The sequence below is a fragment of the Bufo gargarizans genome, chromosome 2, assembly GCF_014858855.1.
Source record: "Bufo gargarizans isolate SCDJY-AF-19 chromosome 2, ASM1485885v1, whole genome shotgun sequence".
NCBI lineage: Eukaryota > Metazoa > Chordata > Amphibia > Anura > Bufonidae > Bufo > Bufo gargarizans.
Window position 1 is genome coordinate 593187979 of NC_058081.1, and position 23114 is coordinate 593211092.

General features: G+C 46.1%; 1 protein-coding gene across 3 annotated transcripts in view; it reads right to left on the reverse strand.

The window, feature by feature from the left end:
* Positions 1-23114, reverse strand: part of PRKCZ (protein kinase C zeta) — a 260333-nt gene that overhangs the window by 23292 nt on the left and 213927 nt on the right. For all 3 annotated transcript variants that reach the window (XM_044281869.1, XM_044281871.1, XM_044281870.1), the window contains 3 exons: positions 21962-22081; positions 14996-15075; positions 13402-13491 (listed from right to left, as the gene is read on the reverse strand). In XM_044281869.1, the coding sequence (XP_044137804.1) occupies positions 13402-13491; positions 14996-15075; positions 21962-22081 (290 nt within the window). The remainder of the gene's footprint in view (positions 1-13401; positions 13492-14995; positions 15076-21961; positions 22082-23114) is intronic.

Consider the following 23114-nt stretch of genomic DNA (forward strand, 5'->3'; position numbering starts at 1 on the left):
GTATCACCAGCTGATTGTGGGTGTGTAACTCCTAGGACAGTGGTCGCGAACTTATGGCCCGCATACCAGAAGGGGCACTCAGAGCCCTCTTTGTGTGCACGTGGCTCTGTGTAGGACGTGCATAGGGTTGAGCCCTTCCATTGTGGAGCCGTCATTAGTAGTACGGCCTTTGCCCCCTCCTCTGCTTGTGTTAAGATAAATAAATAAAACTCGCCTCATCCATTTGATTGCGCTGCGGGGAACACTCGCTGATCACTGGATGCGCTGCACAGGACCTGCGCTCCAGCGTGATGACGTTTTACAGCACTGACTGGAAGCAGCAGGACCTGCGAAACATCAAGAGCAGCGAGTGTTCCTCGCAGCGCGATCAAATGGATGAGGGGAGTTTTATTTTTGCACAAGAAAAGAGGGGAAGGGGGCATTAATAATACTGTGGCCTCTAATGAGGACATTATTAACCCCATAGGGACACAGCCTTATTTCACCTTAAGGACCAGGCTATTTTTTGCAAATCTGACCACTGTCACTTTAAGTGCTGAGATTGTTTTTTCGTCACATATTGTACTTCATGACACTGGTAAAATGAAGTCCAAAAAATTATTTTTTTTGCACAAAATAATACCTAATTTACCCCAAAATTGCAAAAATTTGCAAATTTCAAAGTTTCAGTTTCTCTACTTCTGCAATACATAGTAATACCCCCAAAAATTGTGATGACTTTACATTCCCCATATGTCTACTTCATGTTTGTAGCATTTTGGGAATGATATTTTATTTTTTGGGGATGTTACAAGGCTTAGAAGTTTAGAAGCACATTTTGAAAATTTTCAGAAATCTTCAAAATCCCACTTTTTATGGACCAGTTCAGGTTTGAAGTCATATTGTGAGGCTTAGATAATAGAAACCTCCCAGAAATGACCCCATCTAAGAAACTACACCCCTCAAGGTATTCAAAACTGATTTTACATACGTCGTTAACCCTTTAGGGCCGCTTCACACGAGCGGATGCCGTGCGTGGCATCCGCTCCGTGAAAGAGTGCCAAGACCCGCTGCAGACTGCAGAGGCACGGAGCGGTAACATGACTGTTAATGCTCCGTGCCTCTCTGTGATCTCTTTACTACGAAATCACAGTTGTCACTGTGATTTCGTAGTAAAGAGATCACAGAGTTGTCACTGTGATTTCGTAGTAAAGAGATCACAGAGAGGCACGGAGCATTAACAGTCATGTTACCGCTCCGTGCCTCTGCAGTCTGCAGCGGGTCTTGGCACTCTTTCACGGAGCGGATGCCACGCACGGCATCCGCTCGTGTGAAGCGGCCCTTAGGTGTTGCACAAGAGTTATTGGCAAATGGGGAAGAAATTTGAGAATTTCATTTTTTTGTCTAATTTTCCATTTTAACCCATTTTTTCCACTAACAAAGCAAGGGTTAACAGCCAAACAAGACTGTATCTTTATTGCCCTGACTCTGCCGTTTACAGAAACACCCAATATGTGGCCGTAAACTACTGTACGGCCACACAGCGGGGCGTAGAGTGAAAGGTGTGCCGTTTGGTTTTTGGAGGGCTGATTTTTATGGACCAGTTTATTTACACAGTGTCCTGTTTCAACCCCCCTGATGCACCCCTGGAGTAGAAAATCCCTAAAAGTGACCCCATTTTGGAAACTATGGGATAAGGTGGCATTTTTTGGGGGACTATTTTTAGGGTACATATGATTTTTGGTTGCTCTATATTACATTTTTGTGAGGCAAGGTTACCAAAAATTGAAATTCTGAAATTTCATCTCCATTTGCCATTAACTGTTGAGGAACACCTAAAGGGTTAATAAAGTTTGTATAATCAGTTTTGAATACCATGAGGGGTGTAGTTTCTTAGATGGGGTCACTTTTAGGGAGTTTTTACTCTAGGGGGGCATCAGGGGGGCTTCAAAAGGGACATGGTGTCCATAAAAAAGGCCATCAAAATCGGCCTTCCAGAAACCATGTCGGTCCTTTCCTTTTGCGGCCTCCCTTTTACTGATACAGCAGTTTACGACCACAAATATGGCATTTCTGTAAACTGCAGTATCAGGGTAATAAATATTAACTTTTGTTTGGTTGTTAACCCTTGTTTTGTTACCGGAAAAAACGGATTGAAATGAAAAAGTGCCAAAAATCGCGTTTTTGGCACCGTTTTCTTTTTTTTTTTTTAACCGTGTTAATCTGGGGGGTTAGGTCATGGGATATTTTTATAGAGGAGATTCTTACGGATGCGGCAATACCTAATAAGTCTACTTTTTTTTTTACAATTATTTAGGTTTTTGACTATATTATCCTTTGTGATACAAAAATAAATTTTTTATATCTCTAAAGTCTAGGTGTCATTTTTATTTAATTTTTTATCCGATTATCTTATGTGGGGGCTCAGTTTTTGCGGGATGAGCGGACTGTTTTTTGGGCACTATTTTGGGGGGCTAATGACTTTATCGCTTGCTGTTAAATTTTTTGTTATGTTTGGTGACAAAAAAATTCTTTTTTTGCACTTTTTTTTGGACCGTGTTAATCTGGGGGGTTGGATCATGGGGTATTTTTATAGAGGAGATTCTTACGGACGCGGCGATACCTAATAAGTTTACTTTTTTTACATTTATTTAGGTTTTAGACTATATTATCCTTTTTGATACAAAAGAAATTATTTTGTATCTCTAAAGTCTAAGTGTCTTTTTTTTTTTTCCTTATCCGATTATCTTATGTGGGGGCTCATTTTTTGCGGGACGAGCGGACGGTTTTATTGGCACTATTTTGGGGGCTATATGACTTTTTGATCGCTTGCTATTAAACTTTTTGTTATGTAAGGTGACAAAAAAAATATTTTTTGCACCTTTTTTTTTTTTTCCTTGACCGTGTTAATCTGGGGGGGTTGGTCATGGGGTATTTTTATAGAGGAGATTATTACCGACGCGGCAATACCTAATATGTATACTTTTAATAAATTATTTTAGTTTTTTTGGGTGTCTCAAGTATGAGAACCAGTTTTTTTTTATCCGATGTCAGTCCTAAATTGGGATATAAATTTAGTACTCCATGGAAGTGTGATACTCCCTGAAGCAACCAATAATGCAGAGGCCCGGATGATCGGGGCACGTGTCACATTGAGTTGTGGTGTCCTTCCGTATCCCCCTCCTGTGACACACTCTGCACCTTTTTTGGGTTTGTCCCTTCTTTCCAGTATGGGGGACCACACCTGGAAAGTGTTGGCCAGGGACGATCCGGGCGCCTACAGTTCCCGAGGTACTCCGGCCTGCTCTTTCCCGGTCCGAAAAGATCAGGGCCTTGAGGACTGCCTCATAGAACTGGAGGAATGTCCCTGTGCTGCCAGCGCTTCGGGATAGTACAAAAGAGTTGTACATGGCAACCTGCACCAAGTAGACCGCAACTTTTTTGTACCATGCCCAGGTTTTGCACATGGCGTTATATGGCTTGAGGACTTGATCAGAGAGATCAACTCCTCCCATATACCGATTGTAGGCGACGATACAATCGGGCTTGAGGACCGTTGCCGCGGTACAGGGACAGGGGTGATGCCGTTACCATGAATTGTGGACAGCATAAGGACATCCCTCTTGTCCTTATACCTGACCAGCAACAGGTTTCCAGTGGTAAGGGCACGGGTCTCACCCCTGGGGATAGGTACCTGGAGGGGGAGGGCAGGGAGGCTGCGTTGATTTTTCCCACACGGTCCCACAAGCGAATGTGGATCTGGCGGCAAGGGACTGGAACAAGGGGATACTGGTATAAAAGTTATCCACGTACAGGTGGTAACCCTTATCCAGCAGTGGGTACATAAGGTCCCACACAAGTTTCCCGGTAACACCCAGAGTGGGGGGACATTCTGGGGGTTGAATCTGGGAATCTCGCCCCTCGTATATACAAAATTTGTAAGTGTACCCTGAGGTACTCTCACAAATTTTGTATAGCTTCACGCCATACCTCGCCCGCTTGGAGGGCACATACTGGCGGAAAATGAGTCTCCCCTTGAACGCAATGAGAGACTCATCAACCGCGACCTCTCTTCCAGGTTCATAGGCCTCCATGAATTTGGCCCCAAAGTGATCGATGACCGGCCGTATCTTATACAGACTGTCATGGGCAGGATCACCTCGGGGGGGGACATGCTGCATTATCTGAATAATGCAGGCATTTCCGGATGGCCTCAAACCGGGAGCGTGTCATGGCCGTACTGTAAAGTGGGGTCTGGTATAGGACGTCCCCACTCCAGTACAGCCTGACACTGGGTTTCTTGACCAGGCCCATATGCAGCACGAGGCCCCAAAATGTCCTCATTTCGGCTGCACTGACCGGCGTCCAGCCACCGGGCCTGGCCAAAAAGGAGCCCGGGTGTTGAGCGACGAACTGTTGGGCATACAGATTCGTCTGCTCCACCATCAGATTTACCAGTGGGTCACTGAAAAAATTACGAAAAAAGTCATATTCAGTGTAGCCCACTGTGGAAATCTGGATTCCTGATTGGCCTACAAAATCAGGAATCACGGGCTCGTATCGCTCTGGGCTACACCAGACAAATTCACCGGCAGGGTGCTCCGGTGGATATAACTGGTGGGCCGGGAAACCAGTACGAGCCCCAGAGCTGCTCGTATTAGGCTGGGCCACAGGGTCCCTAACATGGCGGTCCCCTTGCTCCGCCTGGCGGCGTCTCCGCCGCCTTGGGGGCTCATCATCATCGCTAGATGATGAGGAGGATGCGGATGACAACAGGAATGTGGGGTCATCCTTATCCTCACTGGGAACGTCCGGCGGGCCATAGGGGAGTGTGTGTCTGCGTGTGTATGTGCGTGTGTGTGGGGGCACGGGTGTTCACGAACTCACCCTAAAACTAAAAAAAAAAAAAAAAAAAAAAACCTGACTAAAAAAAAGGCCAAAAAATGTGAATTTTTTTTTTTAAAACCGCTGATCAATCATCCGAAGTTGATCAGCGGTGGGGTGTGCGATGCGCTAACAGTGGCCGGACGCTAAGAGTGCCGGCCAGAGTCAGCTGTGCTGTGGACCCCAGACACCCTAACTTGGGTGATGCAATGAAAAGTTAAAAAAACTAACTTTCCCTTTTTTTCCCTGCCTAACCCAAACTTTCCCTAGCTGTCCCTATGTACCTGATGGGGGGGTGCTGGTGGCAGAGATCGGGTCCTGGGGGCACAGATCGGGTGCAGGCAGCGGTGCAAGCAGACACGTGCAGGCAGCTCCTCTCTCGTCCGGCTCCGGAACACAAAAGGAGGAGGAGAGGAGCGCCTGCCTCTTTTGAATCTGCCGCCGGACCGCCCACAGACCAATCAGAAAGCGATCCTGTGTGGTGATGTCACCATCACCACTCAGGATCGCTGGATGGTGATTGGTGGAGTGAAATCACACCACCATCACCATCCTGTTCCGGGTTATCGGGTCTTCAGAGACCCGAATAACCCGGAAACGCAGAAAACCGCAGGTCTGAATTGACCTGCGGTTTTCTGCGATCGCCGACATGGGGGGTGCCCCAGGTGCCTGCTCAATGATTTGAGCAGGCACCGGGTTCCGATCACCGCCCGCCGGTGATCGGAACCATTTATGACGTACCGGTACGTCATGTGTCCTTAAGTATCAGGACATCATGACGTACCGGTACGTCATGTGTCCTTAAGAGGTTAAAGAGGACCTTTCACCACTCCTGACAGTTCTTTTTTAATTACTTCATGCATTCCCCATGTAATAACAATTCTGGAGCATCTATTCTTATGACTCTGTCTTATGCCATTCCTTTATTATTCCTGCTAGAAGTTATAACTGAATTGCTATTAGCCTTCAGTAAGGGTACAGAGGGGTGATAACCAGTTGGGGGGGGGGGGGGCGGGTCTCCTAAGACCTTGCAGCTCCGCTTCTGCCCCAAAAACCCTCGGTGGTCACGTGACTGCCAGGAATAAAATAGGAAGCAGCTCTGCCGCTTCCTGCTCTCCCGCATCAATCTTCTGTCAGCACAGGAGAAGGCAGAAGCGGTAATAAACCACTCCCGTCTTCTCCTCAGGGTCCCCGCTGTGTCTGTCAGGAGCTTTAATTAAAGTGCTGCCTGCACGTATATATACATGCCATCTGCACGGGGCATGTGCAGATAGGATGTATATACCCAGGGGGCAGTGGGGAAGGGGTTAATACTGGGGCCTGTGTTAAAGGGATCCTGTCAGCTGGATTTTAGTAACAGAGCTTTTGACATCGCCACATCAGTCTCTTCGATTTGTTTTAAAATATACCAGTATTACTGCCACCTGTCTTGCTATTAAAAATATATATTATCGCTTTTATTAATATGCTGACCAGTGGATCCAGTGCGCATGCGCGAGATTGTGGCGTACCATCGGCGATGAGAGGAGTGAATAATTAGCAGTGGGGCGGTGCTGGGCTTCTAGAGAATGGGCGCGGCTGGGTACCAACGGCCAGAGGGACAGGCCCTTGGGCACATTACAGAGGTAATATTAATAAAAGCGATTTTTTTAACAAATTGACAAGACAGGTGGCAGAAATACTGGTATATTTTAAAACAAAATCAAGGAGACTGATGTGGTGATGTAATGGTATTTTTCAGTATTCAGGTTAAATTGCCGTGTTGGCAATCTGTGATAAATAAGTGGGTTTTGGGTTAAAGTTTGGACACTTATGGGGTCATTTATCAAACTGGTATAAAGTAGAACTGGCTTAGTTGCCCATAGCAACCAATCAGATTCCACCTTTTATTTTTTACAGCACCATTGGAAAATAAAAGGTGCAATCTGATTGGTTGCTATGGGCAACTACACCAGTTCTACTTTACCCTAGTTTGAAAAATTACCATATTAGTCTCTAAAATGTTCACCATCACTGTCCTAGGGCTTCTATCAATTGCTAGAATGAAGATGATCCTGTTCAAGGAAAGAATCCTGGAAGCATACGACACTCCATAAAGTACCATCAATCCTTTATTATACTGATCTATCAGCCAATCCTCACAATCAAGCGATGGGCATACCCTAAAAATATGTTGGTCTAGATCAGTGGTCAGCAAACTGCGACTCTAGAGCCACATGCGACTCTTTAGCCCCCTGATATTGGCTCTTCCAGGTGCAGGCTCACATGTACAGTGCAATAGCATTTTCGTTGCCCGTAGCAAAAATAGGTAGGAGGGTGAAGACCAGGAAGCGGTGAAGGCTCTGTACTCACCGCTTCCTGGTCCTCGGTTGTAGGCTGTGCACAGTGTGAGGCGCTCTGTGACGTCACTCTGTGCACGCCAGTTCACAGCACAGCCGACAGCAGGAGGAACACAGAGCGCGGGTGGTGAGGAGCAGCGGCATCCAAGAGCCGGAGAGGTAAGTGCTTTTTTATTTTATGAAACTTGGGGCTGATCTGAGGCAATGGGGTGATGAGAATCATAATGGGGGATATGAGAGGCATCATGGATGATGAGAGGCATCATGGATGATAATGGTGATGATGAGAGGCATCATGGTTGATAATGGGGATGATGAGAGGCATGGGGCTCTTATCTGAGGTCTGATTGAGGGGGTCATTTACTTTGGGGTCTGAGCTGACATCTGATCTCAGGGAGGTCTTATTAACATTGAGGTTCTGATTAGTGGTCTGACCTGAGGTGTAATGAAAAATATTTTTGCCATATTGTCCTCCTCTAAAACCTACGTGCGTCTTATAGGGTGAAATGTTGTGGAGTGAAAGAAGATGTAGTGTCGATGATTGAGAAAGGTATGTTCAGATGGTTAGGAATACCCTTATGAAGTAAATAACAATGTACCTTCCTATATATTTGAAGTTTAAAAAATTTGGCTCTCAAAAAAAATAAAAATCGCTGTTTTGTCGATATTTGGCTGATTTTACTAATAAGTTTGCCCACCGCTGGTCTAGATGACTAGATCTGATACAATGATTCGGTCAGAACAGTTACCGTTCATACTTAAAAAGGTTTTCCAAGATTTTAATACTGATGACCTAGCCTCAGGGTAGGTGATCAGTATCTGATCGGTGGGGGTATGACACCCAGGACCCCCGCTGATCAGCTGTTTGAGAAGGCACCGGTGAGTACCACAGCCTTCTCTCTGCTCACCAGGCACAGCGCCGTACATTCTATTGTGGCTGTGCTTGGTATCACAGTTCAGCCCCATTCTCGTCTATGGGGCTGAGCTGTTCCTAGGCCACGTGACAGATGAACGTGTTGTCACTGACCTAGGAAAAGCTGAGTGATAGCCGCGGCACTTCTGTGAGCGCCGGTGCCTTCTCCAACAGCTGATTGTCACGGGTTCCAGGTGTCAGACCCCAGTAATCAGATACGGATAATCTATCCTAAGGATAGGTCATCAGTATTAAAATCTCGGAAAACCCATTATTTATATTTGTGGCCTGTCCTCAGGCTAGGCCATCAATAGCTGATCACTTTTGTAGTGGATAGAGCTGGTAATTTCAGTGCTGCTCCAATGCACTTCAATAGGAGCAGTGTCTTATTCTGACAGTAGTCTGTCAAATTAAAAATCCTGGTATAACCCTTTACATTTTTTTTTTTTATTCTTATTTTTAGAAGCGCTATAATGCCCCATGGATGCCCTGTTCTCCTTGTGCCCACACATACACGTCCTTGTTCCTGTGATGGAGGACTACATACACCATATGTCCCGAATGTACATCACGTTATGGATCGTGGTCCATACACTGGGCTGGGTTACTGTTCCGAGCTTGTGCACTGCACGCCTAGTAAGCGGTCCACTGAGATGCCTAAACTGCGCAAGCATCCAACCTGAGGCCACGGAAGCTGTCCTGTGACTTGAGGCATCAGACGATGTATATTTTGTAGTTATTGCTAAAACATACTCACATGGAAGTGCTGGAGCAATTCAGCAGCAAAGATCCACTGGGACCAGAAAAATTGGTAAAAAGCACAATTTGAAAAAACAAAAGCAAACTCTACATCTGCCAACATAAGACTTTTTGTGGAGCCCAAAACCCCCCATGTAGGATAATGCTAACGTTCCTTGTATGAAGAGAAATATCTATGTGCTGTAGATATGCCTCTTTCCTGCCATCCCAGCGCCCTAACAATCCAGCTCTGTGCTCCAGTAATGCCTTATAAAACATTAAGCAGAGAGCAGAACGCTTCACCCTGCTGACAGATCCCCGGAATCACAATGTGCAAATCAAGCGCCAGCCAACCCAGAACATTCAATACTTTATTAATAGGGGAGCACAATCAATGTGTTTGAAGGTAAATCTGGGAGCGCTTTTCCCATACATGTCGAGCTGCTGGGCGCTGACCGCGCTTACCCTCTCCCCGTCACTGGCATGGACCACAGAGCAAATTGTCAATGCAGGCAGAATTTTAATAGACTTAAAAACTTTAGAAAGAGAAAACACTCCCAGGCTTATCCTTTCTACACATTTCCAGAGATTTAAATAAGCCTGTTATGAAGGAAAATAATAAAGCCGGAGCCCCCTACACCAGGAGAGAGCACTGGGGGGAGCAGCCAAGAATGAGCCCAAGACAAATCCCTCTACCGGTCTCTGCCATATGCGGCGGTTGCTATTTAGCTGTGATCAGACAACATTTCTGCCTTTCATCTATGACTGCAGCCAGGCCTGCGGTGGAAATGATCTCGGTCTAGTGGGGCATCCTTGCTCATGCAAATAAATAGCACCAGCAGAACAAATAGATGTGTAATGAGATGTCTGTTTCCTTGCAGAAATCCCAGCACATGCCAATTTCCAGGAAAGAAGTGACCTCTAGCACAGGGAATATTAACCATATTATTCACAGTGGACCATACAACAAGAAAGATAGGGTGGGGGGGGGAGATGATACTGAACATGCATTACAGGGTTAATAACCCGTGTGCAACCCTTGCATAACAGGAAAGCAGTGAAAGTGTGGGACATAACCTGGAAACTCAGGAGAAGGTATGCAAAAAATAACACCAACCTCTGTTATATGAACTGGACACACTAAAAGCAGAGCGGCCCTGCAAGATAACCTGCAGATCGGGGGTTCAGTGAAAACCCACTAGTTCCCAGGTAACAATGCCAAACACACTGACAGGTAACACTAGCACCCCTCTGTCTAAGGCCTCTGGCACACGGCCGTGTCCCCCGTGGCCATATTGCGGCCTGCATACACGGGAAACCGACCGTGTGCATTCTGCATCACTGATGCAGACCTATTCACTGTGCATTGCGGACCGCAGCACGGGCACAGCCAGCACACGTTCGTGTGCAAGAGGCCTAACCGGGATCCACGTAGGGGGAGTTGTCCAGGATAAGGAAAAATGTCTGCTTTCTTCCAAAACCGTGCCCCACAGCTGTCTACAGGTCATGTCTGGAATTGTAGCACAGCTCCACTGAAGTGAATGAGGCTCAGATACCTGTGCAAAGATGATGCACTCAGGAAGTCATGTTTTACTAATCCTATACAAGTTAAACTTTTTTTTAATTTTATTTCACCCAATGAACCCCTTGAATGGGGTAAAATAAGTTATTCTTATAAAGGCATATACTTGTAGCAGTATTTTGCACCAAATATATATCTATATTTCCACATGAGACACTTCAAAACCCTTGAGGTAGGTACGAACAATTTGTGGATTTTGACACATTTTGCTGGCTTTGTCCTATTCGCTCTGAAGCAACTCTGCTTGTGGCCACTAGATGGCATATTTTACTGCAAAATGCAGCAGCCATAGGCTATAGTTATAAAATACCACTGGCAAGAAATATGAAATGTGCATGTAAAACAAGGTATCGATGTGACCATCTTTACTTCCGATAGGTCTGGTACAGATTTATAACAATATTCTACAGTGGCCAAAGTGAACTTGGTTTCATATTTTAACATTTCCCTAGACCCTGGTCTGTAGTCTGTGACCGGCTACGTGTCGGGGACTTGTGCTTCTGTTTGTACATAGAATTTTCAGTAGCTGCCCAAAGCCACCATCCGAATGACATCTCTCATATCTAAGCACTGGATTTAGGACATGACGTGTGTATTAGCTCACCAGAGACACCTCTGCAGACAGATCTGTCAGCACAAAGCAGGATGTCTCTGGTGAGCTAATACTAATCCATACATAGCCAACAATAATCTATATCTCTCTTAATTAGTATCTAAATTAGACAGGGGGGAAAAAACTAAGAAATGTATTGAAAAAAGTGCAGATTTTTTTTATAAAAACATTAGGATAAATCAGTTTCATGGAAAGGATGTAGAGTAACAGCCCAGGCTGTTTTCCAAGTTAGAAAGTGAATGTCAGTCCGGATCAATCCTCAACTCTGTAAGCAATTTATTTTTATCAGTAGGCCACTGCTGCCATCTACTGGACACTGAGGGCATTACACACTGCTAAGTGCACCATTTTTTTTGCCACAACACATTTTCATTGACTAGAAAAAGCCCTCTTCCTGCAATACGAGTAATTGTCCCAAGTATGTTTGAATGTCATACAAAGGAGGGAATTTAGCCTATTTAAGCTGCTTTTGGGTTTTGTGACTTTTGAGGCCTATTTGTGCAACAATTTGCAACTTTTTGGATTTTTACAACACTCACTCCAATTATGAAAGTGGATGTGGTTACCTATGTTAATTAGTATCCCCAGATTTAGTATTGACACTTAAGGCCCCATGCACACGGCCGTTGTTCACGGCCGTGTGCGGGCCGTGGAACCGCGGCCTGGATCCCTCCTGAGAGCAGGAGCGCACGGCGTCACTGGTTGCTATGACGCCGTGCGCTCCCTGCTGCCGGCACAGTACAGTAATACACTGGTATAGATCATACCAGTGTATTACTGTATTGCGGCGGCAGCAGGGAGCGCACGGCGTCATAGCAACCAGTGACGCCGTGCGCTCCTGCTCTCAGGAGGGATCCAGGCCGCGGTTCCACGGCCGTGAACAACAGCCGTGTGCATGGGGCCTAAAGCTGCAAAAAAAAGTCACACACACTTCAGAAGGCTACATGCACACGAACGTATTTTGTTTCCGTGTCCGTTCCAATTTTTTTGCAGGTAGGATGCGGACCCATTCATTTCAATGGTCGTGTGCATGTAGCTGAAGGTGGTGCTGTAAAAATAAAAAAATAAAAAATAAAAAAGAAGAGTAGCATTTTTCTAGGCAAAGGGTTGCCTTTAAAAGGGTTTCTTTAAACCTAACAATGTGCGACATTTGATACATTTGGCACAAAGTAAACCAATAAAGACTCAAGCAAAACTGACTTCAAATATTCCTCCCAAGAACGCATCTAAACGCTGTGTAAGAAACCTGCATTCACTGAAAAATCCGTTTAGATGAAACCGACTCGCCGACAAAGAATAATGGTAACGGGGCAGTCCAGTTATTCAAATGATATTTTAATTGTAAGACTTAGGCCTTTTTCACACCGTCAGTCTTTGGGCAGTGATTTTTAGCCAAAACCAGGTGCAGATCTTTCCCTGTTGACACACAAGAACTGACTGCACAGTGAATAACTGGCTGCAGCAGTGAACTGCCTTAGGCCAAAAGCACACGGCCAAGAGCGGTCCGTGGTATGCCGGGCTGGATTCCTGTTCAGAGCAGGAGCGCACGGCGTCATTGGTTGCTATGATGCCGTGCGCTTCATGCCGCCGCTGCACTACAGTAATACACTATACGAGTGTAAATACACTATACGCGTGTATTACTGTACAGCAGCGGCAGCATAGCAACCAATGACGCCGTGCGCTCCTGCTCTGAACAGGAATCCAGCCCGGCATACCACGGACCGCTCTTGGCTGCGGAACACGGCCGTGTGCATTCGGCCTTAGGCTAGTTTCACACTAGCATTCGGCTGTCCGCTCGTGAGCTCCGTTTGAAGGGGCTCACGAGCGGACCCGAACGCTTCCGTCCAGCCCTGATGCAGTCTGAATGGATGCGGATCCGCTCAGACTGCATCAGTCTGGCGGCGTTCAGCCTCCGCTCAGCAGGCGGACACCTGAACGCTGCTTGCAGCGTTCGGGTGTCCGCCTGGCCGTGCGGATCCGTCCAGACTTACAATGTAAGTCAATGGGGACGGATCCGTTTGAAGATGCCACAATATGGCTCAATCTTCAAACGGATCCGTCCCCCATTGACTTTCAATGTAAAAGTCTGGACGGATCCGCTCAGGCTAATTTCACACTTAGCCATTTTTTGCCAATATAATGCAGACGGATCCGATCGAACGCTAGTGTGAAAGTAGCCTTACTCGGAGACTTATTTCCTGCATGTCAAGAGGGACCAGGAAGCACAGACCAGCAGTGGGGATGATGTATTATTTTGCATTATGTGAAGCCCGTTAAAAAAAAATAGATGATGGATAATCCCTTTAAATCCTACACATACTGTACTGAATAATGAAGTGTTTTCTCTTACCATATCCCAGTCTATGCTGCGAAAAAAGGTATGTGACTTAATATCAGCAAACCCTGTCTGAGGCTGGCATCCAAGTCTGTCTTTGGGATCCTACAAATAAAAAGGAAATATATGACATCGGACATAAGCCAGAAAATACCAGGAAAAGGTCAGAGCAATGCATTTCTGATGTTCAGTTAGTGGTCTGTGCCTGTCACTGCTCAGACACATCCACTAAAGTGCAATCTGCAGAAGGATGAGGGGAGATATGGCAATCCCCCTGCCTCAGCATGTTGATGAGCACATCATCAGCACAGACCTTTTAAAAGTGAGAAAAATCATGTTTTTAAGAAAAAGGCTGTGCCAGTGAACTGCATCAGGTATTGCTACCACATTACAATGTCAGCCATGGACAAAAGTGACGCTCTTTTTGGGGGAAAAACTGCCATTTTGTTTTTGAATCTGCTACATCCCTTTAAACTTTTTGGAAACAAGCTAGTTGATGCTCTTTCATCTATCACCAAACTTTTTTTCTCTCACGTAAATGTTTCACATGATTTGACCAAGAAAATGGTGTCAGAACTACACTGCCCAGGAATGTCAACTAAGTGTAAAGCTAATCATACACATTAGAGGAATGCAGTCGATCATCTAACGTGTAGGGGAGGAGACCTCTAGGACTCTGCCCCAGACTGCAGACCCAGATTTTCTTCCCATTCAGCATATGTGCACAAGCAACAGCTAGGGCTACACGTGTCGCATTGCGACACCATTGACCATCATTATAAAAAAATAAAAACAAGCGCAACAAGAAGTTGGGTGACAAATGTTGCTGTGTATCTGTACCCCATTTTGTCATAGGACTTGCTGTTGCATGATATGTCGCCGTGTAGCCCTAGCCTTAAAGGGAACCTGTCATATTGAACATTGTATTTTAGCATGTAGGCAGTAGATTATAGAGCAGGAGGAGCTGAGCAGATTGATATATAGTTTGTGGGAAATTATTCTGTGTAACCTGTAATTTATTCATTTAAATCCCTGCTCATTCTGAGCTTTGAAGTCCAGGAGGAGGTCCTATCAGTGATTGACAGCTCTCTGTATACACAGTCATAGAGGGCAGGCCGTCAGTCACTGGTAGGACCGCCGCCTGGACTTCAAAGCTCAGAATGAGCAGAGATTTAAATTAATGAAATGCAAGTTTTATTGTATCTTTTCCCACAACACGATAAAACAATCTGCTCAGCTCCTCCTGTTCTATAACATGCTGCAGGCAGATTATTTTGCATTTTCATGACAGATTCCCTTTAAACATGGCACCGACAACACTCTTAGAATAGCTGAACCACATTACTTTGTGTTACTTCATCCCACACATCGATGAGTCATTAGATACAGACTTTCAGGTCTTTTGCTATGAGAAGCAGGATCATGGGACTGTCTTATTGTGGTGAAATCAAGGTTTGAGTCAAGATTGAAAAAAGAACACAGTCAGTAGAAATGACAATATACTACAATAAGATTCGTATGCGGCAAGATGTGATGTGTGATCCTGGGGAAAGAACAGACAGGCGAGCAGACAGAACCTATTACTTATTGGCTGTGCCTTTAAACTTACCTTACTTAAAAATCCTTTTAAGACATGGGAAGCTTTCACAGACAGGAACCTTGGAATCCTTATAGGTTTTTCTAGGATAACTGGTCACACAAATTAATAATTAATTGTTAGTATTATACCTCAGTTTTTTTCACAATAAATCTGACAAATGCTGACCCAGTACAAGATATACCTCACTGCATGCTTTTGGGAAATGCATATTTTCTCTTACAGGGGTTGTGCGGGCATATTCTACCAGCTGATGTCAAGTAACAGAAACCCGTGCACAACAGTCGAATGTTGGATGGTTGTCTGAGAAACCCAGCCAAGCAGCGTGCAGTGGCATCTCTCCACAACTACTGCCAACTTGGACCCGGAGAGTGTACCTGCACAAACCCTTTAACCCCTTCCCGATCGCCTCATGTGAATATAAACAGTAGGCACCCAGGTCTAATGTATGTGATTGTTGATCGCATACATTTAACCCCTCAGATGCCGTGCTCAAATGTGACCACAGCATCAAGGGAGGTCAGAAACCGAGAACGCGCGCTCCTGGCCGTGCACCAGCTCCCCATAGCGAAGATCGAGGTAGCTGGATGGTGTGTGCAGCAGCCTCAGTCCTCCTGAATGATCCGAGGCTGCCGCACATAAGTTTGTATGGAGACCCTGCCTGTGGCAGGGCTTTATAGGAACATAATGTAATTCTCATAGACTCCAATGCTAATACTCGAGTTCTCTAGGGCAGTGATGGTGAACCTTTTAGAGGCAGAGTGCCCAAACTGAAACCCAAAACCCACTTATTTATAGCAAAGGGACAACGCAGCAATTTAACCGGAATACTACAGTCCAATATAGTATATCTTCAATGTACTTTATCATTTAGCTATAATAGCCTGCCTACATCCAATGCGCTGCCTCTGCCGTTCATATTGCGCCCTGCGCTGATAAATGGCGAGAAAAGTCTAAGGTATATTAGTACACCATATACTTTTTCCGGGGTGCGGGTGCCCACAGAGAGGGCTCTGAGTGCCCGTGCCATAGGTTCGCCAACACTGCTCTAATTCTAAATCACCCTGAAATAAATTTATTAAAATATAAATATATTTATCCCATGCGGCAAACTGGAAAGAAAAGTAAAAATGGCCGATTCGCCGTTTTTTGTTTGCTTCATCTCCCACAATTTTTTTTAATAACAAGTAATCAAGAAAGTCATACACACTACAAAAATCCGTATCAATAAAAATACAGATTGCTCAGAAAAAAAAAAAAAAAAAAAAATAGCCCTCACTTAGCTTCTTATGGGGGTCAGAATATGGCGATGCAAAGAAAAATAGTTTTTGATTCTGTCATCGGTGATACGGAGATAGGGTTCCTGTATCGATAGTGCTTGGATCTCGCCTAGCCTTCTTGCGGACGTGATGGCCACCAAGAATGCAGTCTTAAGCGATGGATGTTTGGTGGAACAACTAGATAGGGGCTCAAACGGAGCAAGAGTCAAGCCAGTGAGTACCGTATTGAGGTCCCAGTTGGGGATCCTAGATTTTAGAGAGGGACGTAGTCGGGAGGCAGCTCTCATGAATCTTTTGATCCAGCGATGACTGGCTAGATCTCGATCAAAGAAGCAAGCAAGTGCCGAGACCTGTACCCTCAGGGTAGAGGGTCTAAGACCTAATTCAAGCCCCTGCTGGAGGAAGTCCAAGATTTTCAGAAAATTGGGCGGCTCTAAATTTGGGGCAGGGTTGCCAATCCAGGTACAGAATCTCTTCCAAATCTTTAAGTAAATTGAGAAGGTAACCTTCTTCCTACTCGCTTTTAGGGTGGCTATCACTTGGTCTGAGAGCCCTTGGGACTTCAACCTCAGGATCCACGCTGACAACTTGAGGAAGCTCGGATCTGGGTGTAGGATTGGCCCCTGGTGAAGCAGGTCCCTCCTGGAAGGAAGAGGCCATGGGTCCTCTACTGATAGATTTTTTAAAGAAGAGAACCAGCTCCTTTTCGGCCAATAGGGAGCAATTAGAATTAGTGTCATATCTTCTAGGTAGAGTTTCTGGATTATCCTGGGAAGTAGAGGCAAAGGTGGGAATGCATAACTGAGATCCCAGTCCCAATGAATCGTGAGCGCATCCAGCGCCCAGGGATTGTCCCGTGGGTTTAGCGAACAGAACGTTGGTACCTTTGCGTTCTTCTTGGAGGCGAACAGATCCACTTGTGGAGTGCCCCATCTTTCTGCCAGAACCTGAAATACTTCTTGATTCAGGGACCACTCGGTATGATCTATTAACTGGCGACTGAGATAGTCTGCTTCTACGTTCAGTATTCCTTTTAAGTGAATTGCGGAGATGGAACTCACATGGGATTCTGCCCAGTTGAAGATCTTCCTTGCAATAGACATCAGTTTCTCCGATCTCGTGCCTCCCTGGTGAGAGAGATAAGCCACCGTCGTCGTGTTGTCCGAAAGGATCTTTACGTACTGACCCACCAGAAGGGTCTCTGCAGCCTTCAGGGCTTTCCAGACTGCTTCCAGCTCTCTGAAATTGGAGGACTGAGAGCGGGTTGTTGGAATCCAGGAACCTTGGAACAAATGATCTCCCACTTTCGCTCCCCATCCTTTTCCGCTTGCGTCCGTAAGTACTTGAATGTAGGGAACCTTCTCCCAGGCAACTCCCAAGGACAGATTGCTTGTGCTTTTCCACCAATTCAGGGTGGTCTTCACCGCTAGGGGAATCAGAACTTTGTGATCCAAGGAGGACTGTTGTTTGTTCCAAGTTCTGAGGATCCATGCTTGGAGAGATCGGAAGTGGGCCTGACTCCATGGGACGGACATGATACAAGACGAGAGAAGACCCAGGAGGCTCATAGCTTCCCTTATGGGACATGACCTCCTGTTCTGGAAACGTCGAACCTGTAATTGAAGGTTTTTGACCTTGTCTGGTGGAAGGAAGATATGCTGCGTTCGGGAATCCAGGATGACGCCCAAGAACTGGATAGTGCTGGAGGGCACCAGGTTCGATTTTTTCATGTTCACCAACCAACCCAGATCTTGAGTGAGAGACAGGAAGGTTTGTAGGTCTGTTCTGAGTTTGTTCTCCGAATTCCCAATTAAGAGGAAATCGTCCAGGTACGGTATAATCACCAGACCTTTGTGTCTCAGGAAGGCCACCATCTCGACTACCAGCTTCGTAAACACTCTGGGTGCAGATGATATCCCAAAGGGGAGGGCCGTAAACTGGAAGTGATGAGTTACTCCCTTGTGGTCCTGGATGGCGAACCTCAAGAACCTTTGTGACTCTGGATGAATTGGGACGTGATAGTAGGCGTCCTGAAGGTCTACTGAGCACATCAGGGCGTTCCTCCCTATTAACGGAATCAGGGACTTCAGGGATTCCATCCTGAACTTCCGATAAATGACAAACTTGTTCAGGGCTTTCAAGTTTATAATTGTGCAGAATGAGCCCTCTTTTTTCTCTACCAAAAACAGGTTCGAATAGAACCCTTGTCTTTGCTGTGTTGACGAGACTTATACTATCACGTCCGTCGCCAGAAGACTTTGGACCCCTTGCAGAATCTTTTTGCGCAGTTTGGGGGAACTTGGGTTGGTGACAATGAAGCGGTTTGGGGGAGATGAAGAAAGTTCGATGTGGTACCCGGATTTTATTATGTCCCGAACTCAAGGGTTCAGGGTAGTGGACTCCCAAGGAGTCAGAAAATTCTTCAATCTCCCCCCCAACTCTGGCGTCATTGCTTGTCCGAGGGCTTATTCTGGGAGGAGGAGGGGTTGTTCCTACCCCTGCCCCCTTTTGGGTAACTCCAGCGTCCTGACTTCCCTTTATCCTTAAAGGGTCTATTCTGGCTGGTGGGGGCCCGAAAGGGATATCTCCTTTTATATGGTCTCTCCTCTGGGAACCCCTTTTTTTTGTCCGCCGCTTTCTCCAGGATACGGTCTAGGACGGGCCCAAAGACGTATTCCCCCGAGAACGGGATGGAGCATAGTTTCATCTTTGATGTGTTGTCGCCTGACCAGCTCTTCATCCACAAGGCACGGCGGGCCGCATTAGAGAGCCCGGCATCCTTTGCCGCAAATCTGACAGACTCAGCTGAGGTGTCTGCCATAAATGCTGTGGCGGATTTCAATAGGGGGAGGGACCTTAGGATCTCATCCCTGGAAGTATTATCTCTGATGTGAGATTCCAGTTCCTCTAGCCACAGCCTCATGGATCTTGCCACTGAGGTAGCTGCGATGTTTGTTTTTTAAAGTGAACATCGCCGCTTCCCACGATTTTTTTAAGAGGCCATCTGCCTTCCTATCCATGGGATCACGCAGCTGAGAAGTGTCTTCAAAGGGCAAGGCAGTCTTCTTATTGACCTTTGCGACTTGAATGTCGACCTTTGGTGTTTCACTGAAAATTTTTGCTTCGCTCGAGTCAAGCAATAGCCGGTTCTTAAAGGACCTGGACACCCCCAACCTCTTTTCCGGGTTGGACCACTCGTCAAGCACCATATCTCGTATGTTCTCGTTTATTGGAAACACCCGGGTCTTTTTAACCCTGAGTCTCCCAAACAACTCATCCTGGACCGAGTGGGCTCTAGGGGTTTCTTCGACCCCCATAGTGGCCCGGACCGCCTTTAGAAGGTCTGGCATCTCGTCCAATGAAAAGCAGAATCTTCTATCTGATTCCGAAGTATCAATATCAGAGGAGGCCCCCTCGTCCTCCCAGGCTCTAGATGATGAGGCATCTTCCTGTATCATCTCCGGGTCTGATAAGGAAGGAGATGGACCCCTACGTTTTTTTGGTGGAGGTGCATCCCTGGGTGAAGGCATCTGGGATAAGGAGGTTCTTACTTCCTCATGGATCATGGACCTTAATTCGTTAAAGGAGGAAGGCTGTTCTTCAGCGATAACGCTAGAGATGCAGTCTTTGCAAAGCTTTTTGCGATAGTCGTCCGGAAGCCGTTTAAGGCAGGACACACACTTTGACTGTTTTCAGATTTTTTTCTGGGCCTCCTTAGCGACCTGGGAAGAATAACCCCCATTAGCCATACTAGGTATACATGGAATTAACAGTCAGAAGCCCCAAGCCAGAGAAGTGGAGGAGGAGGAACAAGCAACCTGGTACGGTGTCTAGGAACAAGTAACAGGGTGGAAAAAAGCGCTTCCCCACAGGGGAACTTACTGCAGGCGGCACAGAAGGGTCTCCAGGGGAGCGGGGTTCGGTCGACATGACTGCACGCTGCTCCGATGTACGCCGGTACACTGAGACATTCGGCACCGCTGGCGCCGAAAATTTGAATGGGAGACGCCTCTGAATGACGTCACTTCCCTCGTCCACCGGAAGTGACGTCTGCCGCTTTCCTGAAGCGCTTAGGCGCGCACCCGGCGATAGCCAAGCAGGCCCGGCGGGAGAACGCGACCCGGGAGCAGGTTCACATATTATAATGGAGCGAGTCCTCCCTCCTTCACCCCTGCCCAGCGTTAGTACGAGGACCGCAGGAGGGCAGGGGGAACACCCGGTAGGTGTCAGGAAGTTACATTCTCTTCATCTCCCCGCAGGGAGACTCTCTCTGCCCCTGTCCTCTGTAGGGACAGGAAACACTGGTGCTGGTGGTGGGAGGGGGGGATTTAAACCCTCTCTCTGTTCCTGCCCCTACAGAGGTCAGGGGTCAATCTCCTTGTAGCCGTCGTGGTGATGAGGTGGAATGAATCTCATCTCCATAAAGCTTTTCAGCAGATGGAAGCATGAAGTGCTCCAAAATCTCCTGATAGCTAGCTGCATTGACCCTGCCCTTGATAAAACACAGTGGACCAACACCAGCAGCTGACATGGCACCCCAGACCATCACTGACTGTGGGTACTTGACACTGGACTTCAGGCATTTTGGCATTTCCCTCTCCCCAGTCTTCCTCCAGACTCTGGCACCTTGATTTCCGAATGACATGCAAAATTTGCTTTCATCCGAAAAAGAAAAAACTTTGGACCACTGAGCAACAGTCCAGTGCTGCTTCTCTGTAGCCCAGGTCAGGCGCTTCTGCTGCTGTTTCTGGTTCAAAAGTGGCTTGACCTGGGGAATGCAGCACCTGTAGCCCATTTCCTGCACACACCTGTACACGGTGGCTCTGGATGTTTCTACTCCAGACTCAGTCCACTGCTTCCGCAGGTCCCCCAAGGTCTGGAATCGGTCCTTCTCCACAATCTTCCTCAGGGTCCGGTCACCTCTTCTCGTTGTGCAGCGTTTTCTGCCACACTTTTTCCTTCCCACAGACTTCCCACTGAGGTGTCTTGATACAGCACTCTGGGAACAGCCTATTGGTTCAGAAATTTATTTCTGTGTCTTACCCTCTTGCTTGAGGGCGTCAATGATGGCCTTCTGGACAGCAGTCAGGTCGGCAGTCTTACCCATGATTGCGGTTTTGAGTAATGAACCAGGCTGGGAGTTTTTAAAAGCCTTAGGAATCTTTTGCAGGTGTTTAGAGTTAATTGATTAGGTTAATAGCTCGTTTAGAGAACCTTTTCACTGATATGCTAATTTTTTTAGATAGGAATTTTGGGTTTTCATGAGCTGTATGCCAAAATCATCAATATTAAAACAATAAAAGGCTTGAACTACTTCAGTTGGTGTGTAATGAATCTAAAATATATGAAAGTCTAATGTTTATCAGTACATTACAGAAAATAATGAACTTTATCACAATATGCTAATTTTTTTAGAAGGACCTGTATTTAATATCACGCATACCCATAGCATATGGCAAATATCTGAGAGATGCAAGTCCCATCTCTGAGGTTAGCACTTTTGACCAAGAACAGGGGACACCCATCCTGCTGCAGAGAATGACTAGAGAGCTGGGGGTGTTCTCTATTCACTTATATCTAAGTCACAGAAACGTCAGAATGTTTCATATATTTGCATGTAATACTGATTTATGTAAAAACATAAATAAAAAATGATGAGTACACTTTAAAAAGGACATTATTTTTAACGTTTACAGACCTTGGAACAGATAATCTTCAGTGTTCAAGTCTGGATTGTCAGTAATGATATCGAATGGAGATCTCCCAGCCATCATTTCAAACATCAACACACCAAGTGCCCACCAGTCCACACTGAAACCTGTCAAATAAAGATGAGTGCCAAGTCACAAGAGCTGAAAACACAATAAGAGGTTGTCCGGGATATTTATATTGATGGCCTATCCTCCGGTTAGGCCATTGATTATACAATCGGGGAAGGGGGGTCGTTTACATCTACCCCGCCAATCAGATGTCTGAAGAGACCACAGCCTATTCCTAGGCCAGTGACACTGGGTACATCGGTCATATGGCCTAGGCCAGTTATGGTGAGACTACGACTCCCAGCATCCTCCATTAATTTCTTTGGAGTTCTGAGAACAGCCAAGCAAGTATGCATCTTGGGAGTTGTAGTTTTACCACAGCTGGAGTGCCAGAGGTTAGCCATCACAGGCCTAGGCGAAGCTCCGTTCCATTCAAGTGAATAGGCCCAAGCTGCAATACTCACCAGAGTACCTCAGTATCTTCAAACAGCTGATTGGCAGGGGTGCTGGGAATTGGACCCCCACCAATCAGATATTGGTGACCTATTCTGAGGTTATGCCATCAAGATAAAAATCTTGGACAACCCCCTTTAACTGGCCTGTTTAATGCTGAAGACACACATGCAATTTTTGATGCAGGTTTCGGAGCTAAAGTCGGAAGTGGCTCCAGCAGAAAGGAGATGTCCAAGTCCGTTTATATTTGCCGTTCCATTCAAATCCGTTCTTGGCTTTGGTTAAAAAAAATGCATGTATTTCCAGTGTAAATTATACAGAATTCATGAGGGGGGAAAAAAAAAAGCATCACGTTCCATTTCATGCCAAAGCAGTGATATCTACCCTCCGGCAGTCCAGCTGTGGTGAAACTACGACGCCCAGCATGCTCCATTCATTTCTATGGAGTTCTGAGAACAGCCAGGCGAGTGTGCATCTTGGGAGTTGTAGTTTTACCCCAGCTGGAGTGCTGGAGGTTAGCCATCACAGGGATAGCGGTATTCTATCCTAGAAGCTGTGCTATTGTGCAGTATGGATTTCTAATGCGAGTTTCACACCACAGCTTTTACAAGGTAAGTTATAAATACCGTAAGGTCATTT